Below are 19088 nucleotides of genomic sequence, written 5' to 3'. Positions count from 1 at the left end.
GGAAGGGAAAAGATTTATGCTGGGCGAGGCTGTCAGAGGTGATGAGCCCTGTCTGGGGGTCTATCTGGGAAGCGAGGGAGCTGGGGAGATCGAAGCAGATTGAAGGCTGCCCCTGGCATGCCTCTGGAAGGAACGTCCTGTTCTGGGACCTGCTCCCAGCGGTGCTCATCTTCCCACTGAGCGCTCCGCACCCACATTTGGAGGGCAGGGCATCTGTCCTCACAGTGCATAAGTAATGTTGTTTCAAGCCAGTAGGAGTCAGACAAAGGAATAATTAGAATGTTTCTCAAGAACAATATTGAATTAATGTAGTTATTTTTGAAACATGTACCCCTCCAAATGGCCTGGGGTATGTAACTACGTTGCACACGTGTCCAGGAAACTAGAGAACAATCCCGATATTTTAATGCATCCCAGCCTCTTCTGCTTTCAGCTTGAGCCATGATAAAGAAAAAACTTATGTAGGCTGACGTCTTATACCCACTTAGTTGGGCGTGAGCCCCATTAAAAGCAGTAGGACTTACTTCTTGAGCAGACATGGGGAGGCGTGCACTTCTGGTGTGCTGCTGAAAGGGGTCAGTCATGCCTTGGCATGATGTATTTCAGGCTGCAATTCTACATACACTTAGCAGTACCACTTACTCACTAAGGCTTACTTCTCAGTGTACATGTATCACTTTGCACAGCTTGTCACATTGATTCTTCCCCCTCCCATGAAAGCGGATGGGATTTTGCAGTTCCGAACCTGGTTGCATCCTAAATCAGAGAATCAGAAGGGAGCGCCCGAAAAAAGAGGTCTTTATGCATGCATTTGCATGCTTTCACTTAGATATTTGTATAAGTGAAACAGATACACAATTCTAAAATAGGAAGCTAAGTGAAAGCCCACCTGGTTGTCTGGGTCAACTGTTTAATGTAGTGTAGAATATTATGAAATAGTTGGGCTCCTTCTCCCCACACTGCCATTTCCCTGGGCTCCAGATCAAAATAAAATGTGGCCCAAATCTAAATAAAGGATTCTGTCCGAAATACCTCAGGAGCCCTCCCTTTCTGAACACAGTGCATCAGTGAAAGGAAAACCAACTGGTGTAGCTATAGAAAATATTTTAGAAATTGTCCATCTGAGGTCCCCTGTAATTAGAGGCTAGCCTGTGGAGATTGACAGGGTAAATGACCAGCGAATGTTTACACAACAAAACACATGCCCAGTACAATATCCTACTCTGATGTTACTGAAACCAGAGTCCGGAAATGTACAGTGGAAAAAGACCTGGTGCCTTTCTTGTGCCAACACAAACAGCAATTACAGCACAGTGTGAGAGGAGTCATAAGAAATGCTACTGCATATCAGTAGTTCAACAAAGTCAGCACTTTTGTGTAATTGCAGGGGAAAGGGCTGAAAAACATTACAGATCTCAGCAAGCAATGGCCCTTTATGCTTTTAAACCGAGCCCTGATAAAACAATGCTGGGGTCATGAGAAGGCTACTTTACCAATTTTGCTCTCACCGTGGGATCCGTGGACATCTGGCTCAGCTGCGGAAGCTGGAAAAAGTCTTTAATATTCTCTTGACAGTAAAAATGGACATGTGGAAAACATTCTAACCTGTTAATCGGTGGTGCTCCTGAAAAAAAAAAAAAAGGACATTTGGCTTTATACTTTGTGATGATAAATAGAATGTCTCCAGTCTGGCTGTAAATAAGTTAATGGCACTGCAAAGAAGAATACAGTTTTCCATTATCAAAACGTAGCTGGAGATGAGCATGCACCTGTGTAATTTTCCTAGGGTAATAAATGCCAGGAGATGCTTGGGCAACTTACTTCTAATAAATTAAGCAAATTACTTCATATTGTTTGCAAAGTTTCTGTCTTCTGAACCAACATTATTGAATTGATTTTTTTAATGGTTTAGATGTCTTGGAGTCTAAATACCTTGATTAACACCTTCAGGAGACCAACATTATCTCAGCAGGCTGAATTTTAATGCCTGCCAAAAAGAAATGTCTTTGCACAGACATGGGAAGCCATCAAAGAAGGTGTGGATCAGGGTTTCCAAAATCTAGACCTAGTTAGAGAAGGCCCTTTCCTGTTTCCCACCCAGGAACAACTCAGATTTTGTTCAGAGGTAAAGAAAAGCTTCCTCAGAAGATTGTAGTGGTTGGGTAAGCTGGAATGGGTTATCATCTGCAGTTGGACCCCTTTTTGGGAGCACGGGGGAGGAGGGCAGCTATCTCAAATGACAATCTCCCCAGATGGATTCTTCAGGTTCAGAGGGGGAGATGGAGAGGCAGAGATGACCAGATGCCCTGCAGTTTCAGGGTTATCAAGTGAAGATACTCAGACAGTGTGTGAGAACTATCCCAACTGAAGAAAGGAGAAAGACATTTCAAAATTCGTGGGAGGGGAGGTTCAGAGGGAATTCCTTGACCCTGGAAGGAGATGACAGGCGAAGCAAACAGACCTGTTAAGAAGAGTCGGAGAAGTGCTCCAGCCATCTAATCTGCAAATAACATGAGCCACCCTGAGTGGGGAGGCAGGAGCCATATGAAAGGGAGGGAAGGAGGGACCGTTTCCGTGTACTTCAGCTCTTCACATGGACAGATGCTACTCCCACATCTCAAAGGCGTTGTTATTTTGATTTATGCTTCTTTGTAACCTGCAGAGCTCACAGGTTATTAAGGTTTTGTTCTAAGGTTCTAAGTTCTAAGGTGGTTCTAAGGTTTTGTTTAAGTTTGCAGGAGAGGGGAAATGTGAGTGTGTGGGAGGGGAGAACCTGACCAAAACACTATTCACTGAGTCATTAAATAAAATACGTCTTTAGAAAAGGCTTTAAAATTCCTAGTATATGTTCAGGCAAGATAAATTGCAGGGTTCAGGCAAGATAAATTACCCTGGCATAAGAGGCTAGGACTTTAACTCTTTGTCATCCCACATTTGCCATTTGCATCGCAGACAGGACTGTCACTGGAGCACACGGGGGCCTCTCTTTCACAGGGCAGACAGGCATGGAGGCCCTGCTCCATAGTAGAACTGCCAAATGATTAAAGCTCCCTACCCTCTGCTAGGGTCCCAATCCAGGTAAAGGGATGTGCATTTAACATTTTGTGAATAGCTTCTCTTCTAGTTTGCAGAGATAGTTCTTTAAACTCTTAAGACTGACAATGAGCATAATTAGGAAGGTGCTTTGAAAATAAGAGGGAGTTCATCTGCAGGCAGAAGCCAAGTAAAGATGTAGGTTTGGAGAATGTTCTGGACATGGAGCTCTTAGAGGCAGATGCTGCTATGGAGAAATCACAGCCATTTTCACTTCAGCTCGTAAGTGAAGGAGAAGCAAGATAGGATCCCCTTGTCTGCGGAAGAGACAGAAAAGAATAAGGTAATATACAAAGGATTCATCCAAGCAACCAGTTCTTTTTTTTCCAAATAATGAGATATTTCATTTTTTAAATTAGAACTTTAAATATATTTAAATTTTAAATATAAAGGAATCGTACATATACAAGGATATCACCCCCCCCCCGCCCCAGTTCTCCAAATACTCTGGATTTCAATAGAGATCTCTTGCATGCACTGGATGTTCCACCTTCATTAATATAGTAAAGGAGTTCTTTGGGGTGAGGAGGGAGCACAGTGGTGGAAACTTTGCCAGCACATAGTAAACAATTATAGCAGCCACTTAGTGTGATTCCAATTATGGCAGCAGAAAGTTTTGTTGAAGAGTTTTTGCCTGGTGCTTTACTATCTGGAATGCCATTCATCATCCTTCCTTTTGTTTAGGGTTGCTGTGAATGAAAATGGAAGATAGAGCACTTAGACAAACTCCCCTGGGTTGTAGCCAAGGGTGGCTTTGCCTTGTTAGTGGAAAGTGCTAATTCACACAAGTGAGGAGGTTGGTTTTTGCCAGCTTCTAGTCCTTTAGGCCCACCTCCCTCCCCAAAGATTGCCTCGATCCAGAACGGAGCATGGTGTGTAAGGCTCAGAAGGTGGGCTGGACGGATAAAAACCGTGCCCCCTGGCTGGCACAAGCCAAAGAGTTTTCCATGAAAGCCAAGTCAGCACTGGATACAGGGTCCTGAATCTGAGTCCTGCACATTGCATTTGCAAGTCATAATATGCAGAATAAAAAGTCTCTGAATACTACCGTGGGATAAGGAAAAAGAAGGGGGGACCCCTAAAATTCAGTTTGCATTATGTTGACAGCTATCCAAGAGAAAATAGGAAAAGAAGCAAAAATAATGAATTCGTGGATTAGCTGGGAAGTTCAGGGTCAATTTTGTATTGTTATAACATCTGTTCCACAGTGGATATTTCAGCAGGCTTCACCAGAATGCTTTTAGGGATCTTTGATGCAATTTTATTTTTTCAGTATAGGACAAATATTCCTGAGAAACATTTGCTATGTTAAAATCGTGTGTGTGTTAAGGTGGACTTGTCTAAACATCTGGAATTGAGGCAGGAAAATCCTTAGAGAAATGATGTATATCTCGGTATTCCTAAGAATAGGGATTTTCATCTTCTTTAGCCTTTCCAGCTTTAAACTTGAGGCTGTGGAAAGGAGCCTCCAGAAAAGAAATGCTAACAAGTTGTCTGAAGCCATTAGGATTTTGAATGCTCATAGGGTACAAAAAAGTTGGCAACTGTTTGGAGTCTAGGAAGTTGCATCTACATTTTGCTTTGTTTTTAAGGTCTTGCCATGAAAAAAGTGGGCTTTTAAAGGTGTTTTGGGGTCCCTATCCAGCTGAAGTTCAGCTCTTTAAGTTCACTGAGTTCTATGGAGATTAAGTACATGCTTAACCCTCCCTTTGAACTGATGGGGTGCAAATGGGCTTCAATTTTCCGAGGAGTCGTGCCCTTTGTTTTATTAGGAGTGTTCAAATATTTAAGGGCCCCATGGCAGGTGTTTGCCCAGCACCCTCCAAACTCCGAAGGGTAGGACCACCCATTTGAACACAGAAGTATGGAAGCCAGAATTGCCATTGTGGGCCCCTTGCCCTGCAAAATGTGTATATGCTTGCTCTCAGTGTTTTGCCCCTGCTCGCAAGGAGGAGGGATTCCTAGGGCAGGGTGCATTCCTTTCCTCCCTGCCCTCCAGTGCCTGCCCAGAAGACAGTCTTCCACCTCTGGAGGTGATGGCAGGTCCTGCTCCCAGAACAGAAGGAGCTGCCCTGGCTGCGAGGGTGGAGGGAGGCTGCTCCGACAGTGTGGCTGCTGCTGTGGTGTCACAGGGCTTGTTCAAGACTCATCTGCTCATGAGCAGGGAAGACATCTCAGCCAACCAGCCAGGGGCTGCTGGCTGTAGGATCCAACCTACGGAACAGAGCTCAGAACAGCCCACTGAGCTGGGCCATGGGCACTACCATTCCACAGATGGAGCACCACTTTAGGTGGTCTGATGACCCTCTCCTGAGATAAGGTATGAGTGATCCTGTCCTGCACACTTTCCATTGACTACCTATTTGAATGGAATAGGAATCCATAGTGTTTGTTTTCCATGCTTTTGCAGATGTGGACATACCTTTGCCCAAACCTGGCAAAAGTGAAGTAATTGATAAATTTCTTCCACTAAAATCAGTTTTCATTTTAACTTGGAATGGATTTGGCCCACAAAACTGTGATCTACAGATTTTCAGAGACATAGAGAGGGCCAACTATAAATGCGAGTTTTGTAATTGAAAATGCCCACATTTTCCCTTTAGGAAGATGGATTTGCATGGGGATCACAAGCCAGGAAAAGGGCAATCCCAGAACTGTAATTTGGGCCATTATCCTCAAGGGAAGTGTGCCAACGATTGGCAAGATCTTTGTATCAACAGTACAACATTAGCTACAATGATACAATGCCAAACATGTGGCAAAAGAAGTAATGAAGTAGCTACTGGCACATTTCATTAGTAGTGGGTATGTTAATGGATTCCAGAATAAAAGATTTTAAAAAATGGCCAAGAAACACCATGCACCATTCTTAGGTGGAATGGTACACTGGGTCCACACTTTTAATGTTTGCAAACATTTTGTGTATGTGTTCTGGCACTAGGTGGCTTCTGGTCGCCATCTTGAATCTGCCCAACGCACTGAAAGTTACATCAATGTGAATGGAGGAGATTGCCACAGCTGTGTGTTTGCTAGGAAAAACTTTGAGAGTTGCCAAAAAAGAAAAACTGTAGCCATGCTTTTGACTGGTAGCCTTCTTTATCCACACAAAGGAAGCTGGTCAGTACTGGTGTGCCCAAAAGAAAGCATCCAGAAGTGGAGACATCTGCGGGGGCGTGGGGAATCTACTTTGGTGCTTTGGCAAGGAGCCCCTCAGACTTTGCTCTGGCTCTGTGTATTTGTCCAGTGTTGAGATAACTTACATTATATCATCCCCAAGAATGAAGTTTGGGCAGACATGAATCTCGGAAATGGATAGTGATGATGTTTGTGAAACAGCACTGTCCCTATTTTGTGAATGCACCCATTTTACTAATGCTACACCAGTATTTTGTTTTGTAAAAGGCAGTGGCTTGAAAGTAAGGTGTGTGTAAAATACTGTGACTGTATCATATGCATGCACTACATGTGACATCCTTTTTTCATTGCTACATCTAGACATTACATTCTTGAAGATCTTGAATAAAATGTCCTTGAATATTCTCAGACGTGACTAGTAGTTCAATGAAACAAAAGGCAGTAGTGCCACCAAGTGGTCAGTCAAATAATAGTTTCCAATACGTTTTTCATATTAATTGAAGAACAAGCACTTCACCGGACCGTCCATCATCCCAGTGTGAGAACAGGGTGGTCTCTCAGTGCACCAGCGGCTTCAGTACACACTCACAAGCTGTGCAGGTTGGGCAGGCAGCTTGCGTGTGAGTATAAGTTTCCAGTGAAAGCCCAAAATGACCTGTCTTTGGACATTTGAAGGAGCCCACTCAGTGAGTGAGCCACAACTTTCAGTGCCAAGAAACCCATTTCCCTTGATTGCAGCAGGATAAACTTTCCAAATGCAAGCACAGATGGATGCAGCTGGTTAGGATGTTCTGTTTTAGAAACACTTAAAATAGATCAAAACCGAGTCCTGTGTTCTGTCTGTGGCTACAATAAGGAACACATTCATGAATATGTAAGTTACAGGGATTTCAATGGGTGGTTGCTTTGCACTTGAAGATGTGACTTGAAGATACCTTTTGGAATACAGCACCCAATGATTAGCAGGTTCAGTTCAGAAATAATTCTTTATCTTTCTTTTCCTTTCCTTAAAAAAGGTCTCAAAAGCACGCCCAGTGCGGTAATCTTCTACACTCAGGTGCACAGAGCGCAGGGTTAAAGGTACAATGGCAAAAGAAGTTACCTCTGGATCATTTAAAGAAATTGCCCAGATGTCCAGCAGGCAGAAAATGCTCTCAGCTTCTGTTAGGGAGTTTTTAAACACACCCCATATTCACACATCTTTGCACTGACAATGGTCACTTTGCTGAAAAACAAAGTTTTGTGCTGTGGTTGTTTTCTAGATGGGAGTCCATGTGGTGGATTCTGCTGTTGCTGGTTTGGGAGGCTGCCCCTACGCAAAAGGTGCCACCGGAAATGTAGCCACAGAAGATGTGATCTACATGCTTAATGGCCTTGGGATCAAGACAGTGAGTTATTCTTTAAAAATTTACCTATCAGGTTTTGCACACTTTCTAAAACGATGGAGGAACAGTTTCGACATAAAATAGTGTATGTGTGTGTGTGAGAGACTCATGGGTGTATGTGCGAGTGTGCATGCACGCACACGCACTTTCTCCTTCTCTCTCTCATACACAATTTATTGCAACCAACAGCACATGTAGCTATAAATCATTCTGCACTTATACTTTCTAGATTGATGACTGTGGGGAGATATTAGACTATTTAGCATGCTGACAAATGGCTGACCTCGCTGGCATTTGTTACAAGAAAATAAACTTGCTTCAAAATTCTGTTCTGTTACCCACAGAAGACTTTCCAAGGAACTATTATATAATCCTATTATTTCTGTGAGTAGTTAGATATATCTGGCAATTGGTAAGCACAGACAATTTGGCGTTTGCATTCATAGGATTAGAAATCTGTGCATGTAAACCCACACTGGATGCAACTGTGCATGGGAGACAATGACCAAGGGACATGAGACACTACCTAATACTGAGTCAGACCACTGGTTTATGCATTCCTGCACTGTGTACTCTGTCTAGCAGTATCAGGTTTCAAGCAGATGTCTTTATGAGGCTTGTTGCCTGCAAGCGGGGAGAAGTATCTGGCCAACCGTCTCCTGGTTGTAGAGCTGGGAAACAGTTGCTCCATGCCATGGCACTTATACCATGCGATTCTGCAGGCCTCCATTTTGTTCCCCTTACTATTTAACATCTACATGAAACCACTGGGTGAGATCATCCAGCAGTTTGGGCTGAAGTGTCAGCAATATGCAGATGACACTCAGCTCTACCTTTCATTCTCCTCTCATTCAGGTGAAGCCGTGACTGTTCCGAAACAGTCAGTGCCTGAGCTTGGTAATAGACTGGATGAGGACCCATAAGCTGAAGCTCAGTCCTGACGAGACGGAGGGGCTGTTGGTGGGCAGTCAGTCTGTCCAACTAGACAGATTTCAACCTGTCCTGGATGGGGTTGTGCTCCCCCTAAAGGACAAGGTTTGCAGCTTGGGGTGCTCCTTAACCCCGAGCTGTCTCTTGCTGCTCAGGTGACCTTGATGGCCAGGAGCATCTTTCATCAGTTTAGCCTGATTTATCAGCTACATTCCTACTTGGATGAGCAGAGCCTAGCCACAATCTTCCCCATGCTGGTAGCCTCTTGCCTGGCTTACTGTCATGTGCTCTACATAGGGCTGCCTTTGAAAATGGTCCCGGCACTCCCAATTAAAACAGAGCAGCACAGCTGTTAACAAGGACTGGTCCTAGAAGGCACATCACACCAGTCCTCCACAAGCTGTAATGGCTGCTTGCTGCCACCCAGGCCTAATTCAAAGTGCTTGCATTAGTATACAAAGCCCTAAATGCTTGGGCTTCCTTAAGGAATGCCTGTCTCCATATATCCCTACCAGACCATTAAGATCTTCCATGGATGCCCTTCAGTGGAAGCCCACCCCGCAAATGAAGTAAAGGGGGAAACAATAACAAGAAGGGTTTTTTTCTGTCATTGTGGCTTGCTTTGGGAACGCCCTTCCTAAGGAGGCGCAACTGGCACCCTCATTGTTTAGCTTCCATCGCCAGGTGAAGGCATTTTTATTTTGTACTTCTTTTTGTTTAATATAATTATGGTTTCATTTGTTTTTTTACCACTTGCTTTTATTTGTGAATTCATTGTCTCCTGTTATCATGTTAGATATTGTTTTAAGATGTTGGATCACTACTTTTTAAAATTGCTGATTTTATTCTGTGTGTCACTGTTTTGTGAACCACTCAGAGAGCCCTCGGGCAGCACACAAGTGTCATAAATAAATAAATATTATGGGGGGGGAAGGGCGCTTTATTTTAATAGAATTAGGCACACTCAGACTTCTAAAACAATAGCGATGGGGAATGCTCTTCATCTGGCTCTTAAGAGCAGAAGAATTCAGTCTGGAGGCCCATCTGTTCCAGCCTTCACTTTCCGTGTGGACCCACCAGATGTCTGTGGGAAGCTGGCAAGCAGAACATGAGTGTAATGGCACATTCGTACTCACATTCCCCAAGTGGTATTCAAAGGCGTGCTGATATTGGATGTACCATATAGCCATCATGACTAATAGCCATGGATAGCCCTTTATTCCATGAATGTGTCTCATCCCCCTTTTAAAACCATCCACATTGGTGGCCAGCACTAAACCTTATGGTAGAGAATTCCATAATTTGATTACAGTAGTCCCCCGAAATTTGCGGGGGTTGCATTCCTAGAGCACCCGCGAATTGTGAAAAACCGTGAATTTTGAATGTGGTAAAGGTTCATTGCCAGAAGCCTTAGAACAGGGGTCCTCAAACTTTGGGGGGCCAGTTGAAAGATGTCGGCGATGGGTGTGGGCTGCCAAGGCGGCGGGGCCGGGCTGGGGGGGGTGTGCACAGTGAGGCAGGGGCAGGGGCGGGCATGCGCAGGGATCGTTTTCTCCGAGTGAGTCCAAACCGATCTCCTTACAATCTTGAGGTGCTGGCTTGCTTGCACCTCAAGATCATTTGGACTCATTTGGAGAAAGTGATCTCCTTGCGAGCAAGCCGCCGCATGGTGAGGAAAATTCCACAAAAGACTGAGGCCACGAATGCTGAACTGCAACTTCACGGGGGTCTACTGTACGTGCAGTGTGAAGAATGTCCTCTTGTCTATCCAGAATTTCTAACCAGTCATTTTCAATGGATGTCCCTGGATTCCAGTATCATAAGAGAGGGAGGAAGGTTTTCCTGATCACTTTCTCTTCACTACATACATATTTGTGCATAATATCCTTCCACTTGACCTATTTTCAAAGCTAAAAGACCAAAGCACTGAAGCTTTTCTCAGAGAGAAGTTGCTCTAGGTCTTTGATAACTGTAGTTGCCTGTTTCTAGCTCTGCAGAATCACTCTAATTCTCTTGACATCCTCTTTCTTTTTACCACTCCCTTACTTCCTATGTATTTTCCTTTTTTGAAGTCCAGTGTGACAGGATTGGACTTCCTTGGTAGTTTCCCAGTACTTTACATTAAATTTGATAGCAGTGCAGTGAGTGTCCCTGTTCTGTTCAACAGCACATACTTCTCACAGTAGGTACCAGTTATGTCCAGGTCACCTCCACTCTGATCGGTTCCTGTTCTAGAGCAAACTTGTTTAGGGTATCTAGAAACATTGCCTGTCTCTTTGACCCTGCCAGTGTGAGAGAAGACTGCATTGACCTGACCTTGGTGACAGTCATTAAAGTCACCCATTGCGAGAACACTTTCTCCTCTCAATACTTTCCTCCTTTGGTTCCTCATGCCCAGATCACCCTGAGCAGTTCCTTCCTGTAGAGTTTGTACCCAGAGATGATACAAGGCTCCCTAACCAGCAGGCATGTGAGCAAGACTTTCGCCACTGATATCAAAGTGCAGGCAAGCTGGTGTCGTCCACCCATGTGGGCATCATGTGGTCCTCTCATGGATTGTATGCCCCTTCCACCTAGGGCACTGCCCTTTCCATGGAAAAGTGGATATGCGTATCCTACTCATGTGGTTGGACTGCTTACTTTTTCATTAACTTTCTAGTGAAAAAGCAGAGAGGGAGGAGTGGAGAGAGGAAGAACGCTTCCACTGTAAATGATCATAAGCCTCTGAGTTTGGGGGCTCACACTCAGCTTCCCGTGCATTTAGCGATGCGGATTTGCGCATGCAACCAACTAATTCTCCCAGGATGAGAATAAACATTTTTAAAGCAATGACTGAAACCCCATCTTTTTAAAAGCTACCTATGTTCTTGGTCTTTGAGTTTATTTTCTGATTTCCTAGCATTTCGCTATTGATAGCATGTACCACTTACTAAGATTAAACATTGTCCAATGTTTACATTTGACCTGAACTGTCTCCTGGCTTCCTTTCAGCTCCGTGTTCATGTTCTTGCTTTGTTGACTGAAGTTGCTCAAAGAGGGACACGATGCATGAAATGGTTTTTGAGTATCCTCAGATGTGCTGTGTTCATCGGTGACTTAATGTCTCTTTTAAAACCATGTTCAAATGATTTGTCACATCATTATTTAACTGAGAAAAAGCTGAACTTGAGCCATCTGAGTGTACTGCACCATAAAGGGCAGCTTGGTGTCACAGATCTGCCACATCTGTGAAGGTTTGTTGTGAGAACAGCAACAGTGAAAAACAATGTAAAGTGCATACGTTCTGGTTCTTTTTGCAGAATTGATTTGCCAGAATCACTGGGGATTTGCAAGCCTTCAGTTTGCAAGCCTCAGTGTCATTACACTTCGGACTCTAAAGCCTAGAAATCCTGCCATCAAACATCTACAGAATGTATCCCATCCCTCAATGCACATTCAACAAAATGTACTTCCAAGCATAAATGTGCATGAGATCTCAGCTTGTATTCAGAGTAGATTCTCTGGCACTTCTCTGAGTTGCTCGTTCACCTCAGCCTGAGGGCAGTTTTTCCTAAATGTATTTTTCCAAGTTAAAATTGCAAAATGCTTTGGAAAATAGGAACCGGCCTCTGCCAGAGCGGACAGTTTGCCCTGTGGGGCCTGTGTTGTGTACCCTGACTGTAGCTGGCTCTCCAGGGCTTTTCCCATTGTTGGTTACTTGACTTTTTAACCAGCAATTGCCCAGTGTTGATCTTGTGACCTTCTGCATACAAACATGTGATCTAGCAAGGTGCTTTCCTCCCTCTTCTTTCTTTCTCCCTCTGATAGTGTTACTGTTTAAGTATTTTTTTACAGGCTGAGTATTGGTTATCTCAGAGGAGTTGCCCCTCTGTTCTCCAGGTTAGTCAGTGTTCTGTGAAAACCCTTCCTGCTTAGAAGGAGGCTATCCCAGAACAATTACTCCTGTATAAAGGAAACAAGAACCTCTCCAGATGCATCTTCATCTTGGGAATCCTTGAATGCCCCAGTTGCATTTCATGAAGAAAGGGGGCAGAATGACCTGCCTTTACTGAACACTGATTAAAAAAAGGAAAACTAACCCAGTGACTTGTGCAGAGGTAGAATGGGACAGTTTGCTCTCGCTGGAATTCATGTCTTGAGGCTCACTAACTGTTTTCCTTGGCAAGCTGGGTTTCCCTGATGCAGAATGTGGGAATGAGTATTTGAGGGATTATTTGTCTAAAGCATTTGTTGCAAGCAACATTATGGGAATGTGTGTTAGGAGGTTGGCCTGGGACTTGAGGATCTGGGTTCTAGTGCCTCACAGCTCTGAAGCTCACTTGGTGACTTCAGGCCCGTCACAGACTCTCAGACTAATCTCCCTCACAGGGTTCTTGTGAGGATAAAAGTGAAAGGAGGAGGGTTCTGCTTTTCACTGCATATATATATTTAGTGATTAAATTCATTTTAACATTATTGTTTTATGATATTTGTATTATATTTTACTGCTTTGCTTTACACATTGTTGTAAACTGCCCAGAGAGCTTTGTCTGTGGGGTGCTATAGAAGTTAAATTAATAATAATAACAGTTACAATAATAATTATTATTATACAAGCCACCTTGTCTTCCTTGCAGGAAAAAGATTTAAATTAATGATTATAATGTGCACTATATTATCTTATTGGTTTATTTGTTAGAGTTATAGCTTGGCTTTTTCTTACAAAGAAGTCAGAATGGCTCACATCATTCCCTTCCTCCTGCTCTCAGTCTTATCCCCACAACAACAAACCTGTGAGGTAGGTTGGGCTGAGAGTCTGTGACTGGCCTGAAGCCACCCAATTGGCTCCATGGCCAAGCTGGGAATAGAACCCGGGTTGCCTGAGTCCTGGTTCCGTGATCCAAGCAACACTGGCTCCCTATCATCATCATCAACAACAGCATCAGCATCATCAATTTTGCTGGTGCTAGAGATTAGAGATGGGGAAAAGTATTAGAAACCTAAATTTTAGGGCCACCAACTGAGATCCTTTGACAAGAAGAATCCTTTCATCACTGCTATTAGGCATTCCACTATTGAATGAAAGGCCTGCCTATTAGGATGGTCTTTGCTATGGTGTATTTAATGTATCTGAATTTTATGCTATATTACTGTATTTGTGTTTTGTCTATGAACAGCCCAGAGACCTTTTGCTACTGGGCAGTATAAAACAGAAATAACATAAGTAATAACTTCCTTTTCCTCTTTCCCACTTACTGTTAGTTTCTTCTTCCATTCTTCCTTCGATGAGACTGGTAATCTCTTTCTCAATGTATTGTGTCAATACTTTTTACTGCCATCCCTCCAAAAAAGTTTTCTGAAAAGAAAAGAAGGTCTCCCTTTCCTTCAGACTCAGGTCTTCTTAATTAGCCACACAGATTCAACACGTTTTTGTCTCTAGGACAAGGACTGGCAATCTGATACCGTGGCACCTGGAAGCGGCTGGTTGCCACACAGTGCTCCCCCTGCTTTTGGTGCTTCTGCCAGTATTTCCCTACTGGTGCTTTTCTATTGGCGGCTAGGTGACTATGTGCAAATTGGCCTAGAGGCGAGCGCACCTTTTCAGTGTATTGCATACTGCACTTCCCTACTCCTTTCTCCGTGGAAACAGACAAGGGCATTGAACAGGCAGGGCAACACATATTGGGTAGCTGTAAGAATGTGTTTGTACAAGACTGACAGCAATAAAAATTACAAGCACAGCTGTTCAGTTTTCAGGAGCCAAAAGATATACCCCCTTTCCCCCTTTTTTGGCACTGAAAATAAAAGATGACAGCAAACTAAAAGGGGGGACAATCAAAGAGAGAAGGGGGAGACAAGATGGGTTGATGGGATAGGATGGCATCTGGAGGACCAAGGCCGTAGTGAGCCTGATCAGCTCTCTGAACAACCTGCCCTGCACAGCTTATTCACAGACTGGCTCAATATGTCATGCAAATGCATTATGATTATGCTTATTACATATGCAAATATTAAATGATTCCACGGTATGTAGATCATGAGTTTCTCTCTGGTTTTGAATATGTTGAATGACTTAAATAGGTAGAAGAATAACAGCTCTTTCCCTCTGTTTTTCAATTTTAGGGTGTGAATCTTTACAAGGTTATGGAAGCCGGTAACTTCGTTTGCACAGCCTTGAACAGGAAAACCAATTCAAAAGTTGCACAAGCCTCATTCTGTAGTTGAGCTGCAAGAAAAGCAGTGCAGTTTCTTAGAGTTAAATTTTTGTCCATCGATATGCTCTGTCTGTCTGTAGCTACAAAAGACAATCCTAACGCAAAGAATCATTTTGGCAGAGGAATGATCAATATCTGATCAGTCGAGGGCAGCTGTGTATGAAAAAATTGGTGCATACTTGTGGGTCTCATTGCCAAGCAAAACGCTTTCCAGCGTTCCTCTTGGCCCTTGAAAATTGCCGTCCTGTGTCTGACCGTGAACTATGTTAACTGGGTCCCATCAGGCTTCTGATCTTATTGAGGACATGGGGACAGTGCCCCCCCCACCCCAAGGAAGGGTAATAATGTTCAAGGGTGCAGATAAGAGTTGATGCATGCTTGCTTACAGTGTGAGGAGGCACATGTCTGTTTCATGCAGAGAAAATGCTCCTTCTGTCCATTGCTTTAACTGAGCATTCTTCAATAGGAGACGTTGCCCCAGAAGTACACCAGAGTCAGCTGAAGTAAGCTGTATTCCATGAAAGCTTGTGCTACAATATATTCATCAACCTTTTAAGATTCCTCTTTGCTTCCCTCCGATTCCTCCTCTTGAAACAAAAATGTGTGCTTTCTGGTGCAGTCTGCTGACCTATTTATAAAACGTACACCCCGCCCAAGAAAGATTCTGTACTTTGGCTCCAAATGTTGAATGAATGAATAAATAAAGTGATCTGTCTTCACCTGAGATTTACAAAAGCTTTTCTGAGACATAATTAATTTCCTTTCTCAACGGGTAAGGCTGATACTTCAGCATCAATATTTGCAATGCTTACCATCATGGTAAGTTCACTCTGTTGAAACTGCAGCTGAGAATCAGGGCTGAGACAAACCAAAGCATCGTGAGCAAGAAACTGAATGACCTTTGATGAAAATGTGTGGACTCCACATTGCTGTAGCAGAACTCCAGCCCACTGGCCAAGTGTTGCAGGATGCACCCTTGAAATAACGCGGGACACTCTTTGAGTGGAAACTTCATTTCTTTTGCCTGCCTTGGACTGCAAAAACAAGGAGGTTTGTGGGTCCTGTTTGGATTGGTAGATAGCGAGTTCTGCAAGCCTAGTTCAGGGGGGTCCTATTCCCATATCTTTAACTGGCATTTTAACCCAGTTTGAACATAATCGACAGCAGGGTTCTAAAGATAGTAAGTACATTGTTATTTTTTAATCAAGCTGACTTCTAATGTCATATAAATATTTGCAGCAGTCTATGAGGTCCATCATTGTGTGTGGCCTTGCTGTTCTACATTTTATTACTTCAGATTACCTCTTTTCATTTGCCAAGTCAATTATGTTATGAACAGGGAGCCAAACCCAGATTTGCTATGAGTAGCATTTTTGTAATGTTCTACTATGGTTGACATCTGTTAAGAATATGAATGACTTTATCTTGTTCCAAGAATTCATAGGAAATGGCAGCCTGCCATGTTTGGAAAACTTATGGCGCCCTCCTATAGTTGTTACATACGTTAAATTCATTGTAATCTGCTTTTATCCCATCCATTTAAAACAAAACTTAAGCCACAGCATTAGGGAAAATGCCACTTAGTGCAGCAGCTGTAGTTTCCATTTCTTTCAGTAGAGGAGTGTAAACTGCTGTGCAACGGTACTGAAAGACTGGAAGATGCAGGGCACGAGTGTTGCTCGGATCGTCCACTTACACAGTTGGGGTCAAACGAGCCCTTTATTCTTTATTCATGCAATGAGGAACCATGTGCTTTGGTGGGTGAGATGGTTTCTTGTTTTGTGTTGCTTTTGCAAATAGCTGCACTCTGGATTGGGACTGTGGGGTGTGTGCATGTGGAGAAGTTTAACAGTTTGGCTCCATCATAGCCTGGAGCTGCGTCTCACCCCCTCCCACACAGCAAGACACAGCTGCTACTTGCTACTTTTTACCCCCAGGCAGGAAAGAGGCCCCTGTGGTGCTTCTTGGTGCACATGCATAAAATTGGCCTTTTCCGACGTGAATCTGAAGATCTGCTTTTTTGTTTGTTTTTACCAGGCATGCGTCTGCTGTTGAAATGGTAGATCAGAAAAGTGCCTCTTAACTACTAAAGGTTCGTGGCTTCTGACTTTTGTAGAATCGATGGATGAGGGTGCAGTGAAATGGCTTTGCCTGCACTCAGATGAGCGGCACAGTCCTCTGCCGGTCAGCAAAAACTGCTTTGGGCAACAGTAGCTTTTGTGTTCGAACAACCCAGTCAGATCAGAATGGGAACTGTTTTAATCCCTTTGAAGTCCTACATGGCAGTACTTTCGCATTGTAGACTTTTGCTCACAAATCACTAGAAATATGTTATTAATCTTTCCCACCTCTGTCGAACAGAGGAAGTTGAGCCTGACTCACAAATTGCCCTGTAAGTTTAAACACAATGTTTTATATATCCTGGTGTAGGGAGGCAAGCTGTGTTGCGCCCCTCAGCTGCCTAGAGAATCTTCAGTGGGAATTGGGGCTTACGGCATCACTGGCAGTGGCATGGATGATCCATGGGAAAGGAGTGGAGAAATCACGGAGTGGGGCTTATGCCCATGTGAATTCACATGCATACGCGTAGAGTCCAGGTCACAATGAATGCAGTGTGCGGAGTGGGCTCTGTGCAAGCCCACAGTTTACTCCCTGTGTGTGAGGGAGATACCTCCATGCCACGGCCGTGCAGAACCTGACAGCACTGAGCCTTCAGGGAACAAGATGCTAAGCAAAGGATGGAACATCTTCGTTTTCTTCTCTTCACTGAGAAATCTGAGAAGTTAGGTCAGTGTGTTAAAGGAATAAAAGTTTGGGATGGAGGGAAATAGAAGGTGGGAATGAACTGGATGTGCTCAACAGAATCTTGCTCCATTCTTCATAAGGCCCTGACTGATGCTGGTGCCTTTTCTGACTTGTTTCCAATCAAGCTTGTACAGTAAGCGGCCCTGGATTGAAAGGCAGCTGACCTGTCCCATTCTATTCAGTGGGGCATTATCATCATAGCTATTTTTGTCAGCACATTTTCTTCAGGTAAGCCATTGAGCATAATATATGCAATAGGTTTCTTGGGTCATCCTGGGACAAATCTTTCTATATCAGTTGTACATAGTTTCTCCTCCCTGCAGAAATGCGGACTTGAGATTTCCTTTTTGTCATAGTCATGAATTTGCAAACTTTACAGAGGACAGTCCTGTATTTCAGGGAGCTGGCAGAGGGTGGTCCTTATTTGTAGATGCCCTCTGTTTGACGGGCTGTCTAGTTCAAGTCTGTTTTAAAGTCAGAGTAAAATAAGGAGGGAGAACAGGGACCTTGAGGTTGCCTATCAATAGTTAGAAAGCAGACAGATCAGACTCCAGACTGACTGGGACACAGTGGTGAGTTTTCTCATGTTTCCATCTAAATCATAGTAATTATTTCTAAATTTTCACCTAAACACACATATTTGCATGTGCACGTTACACAAATGTCTGGCATCTCATTTGGTGATGCATTTCCTTTTTGGGAGTGATGAGTAAGTGACCACCCTGTTGCTCATGGACACATCAGTATATGTAATCAAGAAGGTATGGGGAAGATCTCAGCGTAAAATGTGGAATTGTAAAGTGGACAGGCATAGTTTCTGGTGGAATTGCCAAGGTGAATGGCTGCAGTGGTGCAAATTCAACATACATTTTTTGAATCCAGGTAGCACGTGGGAAGAAAAGCAAGATTGCTAGGGCTGACTCAGAGCATATGGATCCCCTGCCCCACTTTGCCATGTGGGGGACACAACCCTTTCCAAGAGGAAGAAGAAGCAGCAGGGACGCAGAAGTTCAATAAAAATAACTATGGTTCAACTGAATGCCACCATCATCATAGCTGTTGGGTGCTTTGAAAATGGGCTGCAAACACTCTGGGGACATGACATCGTGTGATTCTTAGGGTACTGCATAGGGAAAAGAACCCCCCCCCCCCCGCATCTTGAACACCTTGTAATATAATCTATAATTACTATACCCCACACCCAAAACTCAGGGGATTTTTGCCACCCTCCTGAAGGTTCCCAAACATGCCCTGTACAACATTCATTGTGGGAAAAGGAGATGGAGGAAAATTAGGTGCACCTAAATTAGGTGCACTGATTCAGCTGTATAAGCCTTAAGTATAACCCAACCCTCCATGGTTCCTAGGGATGTATGAACAGGCAAAACATACGCTCACCGCAGTTATATGAATTCCATCTCAAGCCTCATTCCAGTTCGATTCTGTAACAGAAGCTTTACAAGCTTTCTTTTCCCTTTTGCAGGAAAATCTATGTATATTTCCATACATGTATTTGCAAATGTACACATAAATTGTGGGGGTCTTT

General features: G+C 43.6%; 1 protein-coding gene across 1 annotated transcript in view; it reads left to right on the top strand.

Moving 5' to 3' along the window:
- The window catches only part of HMGCLL1 (3-hydroxymethyl-3-methylglutaryl-CoA lyase like 1), a 69551-nt gene extending 54095 nt beyond the window's left edge, over positions 1-15456 (top strand). Inside the window, exons 8-9 of the mRNA XM_044422171.1 lie at positions 7491-7616; positions 14646-15456. Of these exons, the coding sequence (XP_044278106.1) occupies positions 7491-7616; positions 14646-14747 (228 nt within the window). The 3' untranslated portion in view covers positions 14748-15456. The remainder of the gene's footprint in view (positions 1-7490; positions 7617-14645) is intronic.
- The last annotated feature ends 3632 nt before the right edge of the window (positions 15457-19088 follow it).

Source organism: Varanus komodoensis, unplaced genomic scaffold, assembly GCF_004798865.1.
Source record: "Varanus komodoensis strain SLA01 unplaced genomic scaffold, ASM479886v1 scaffold12, whole genome shotgun sequence".
Taxonomy (NCBI): domain Eukaryota; kingdom Metazoa; phylum Chordata; class Lepidosauria; order Squamata; family Varanidae; genus Varanus; species Varanus komodoensis.
Note: the sequence above shows the minus strand (reverse complement) of the source record. Positions and strands in the feature narration are given on the sequence as shown.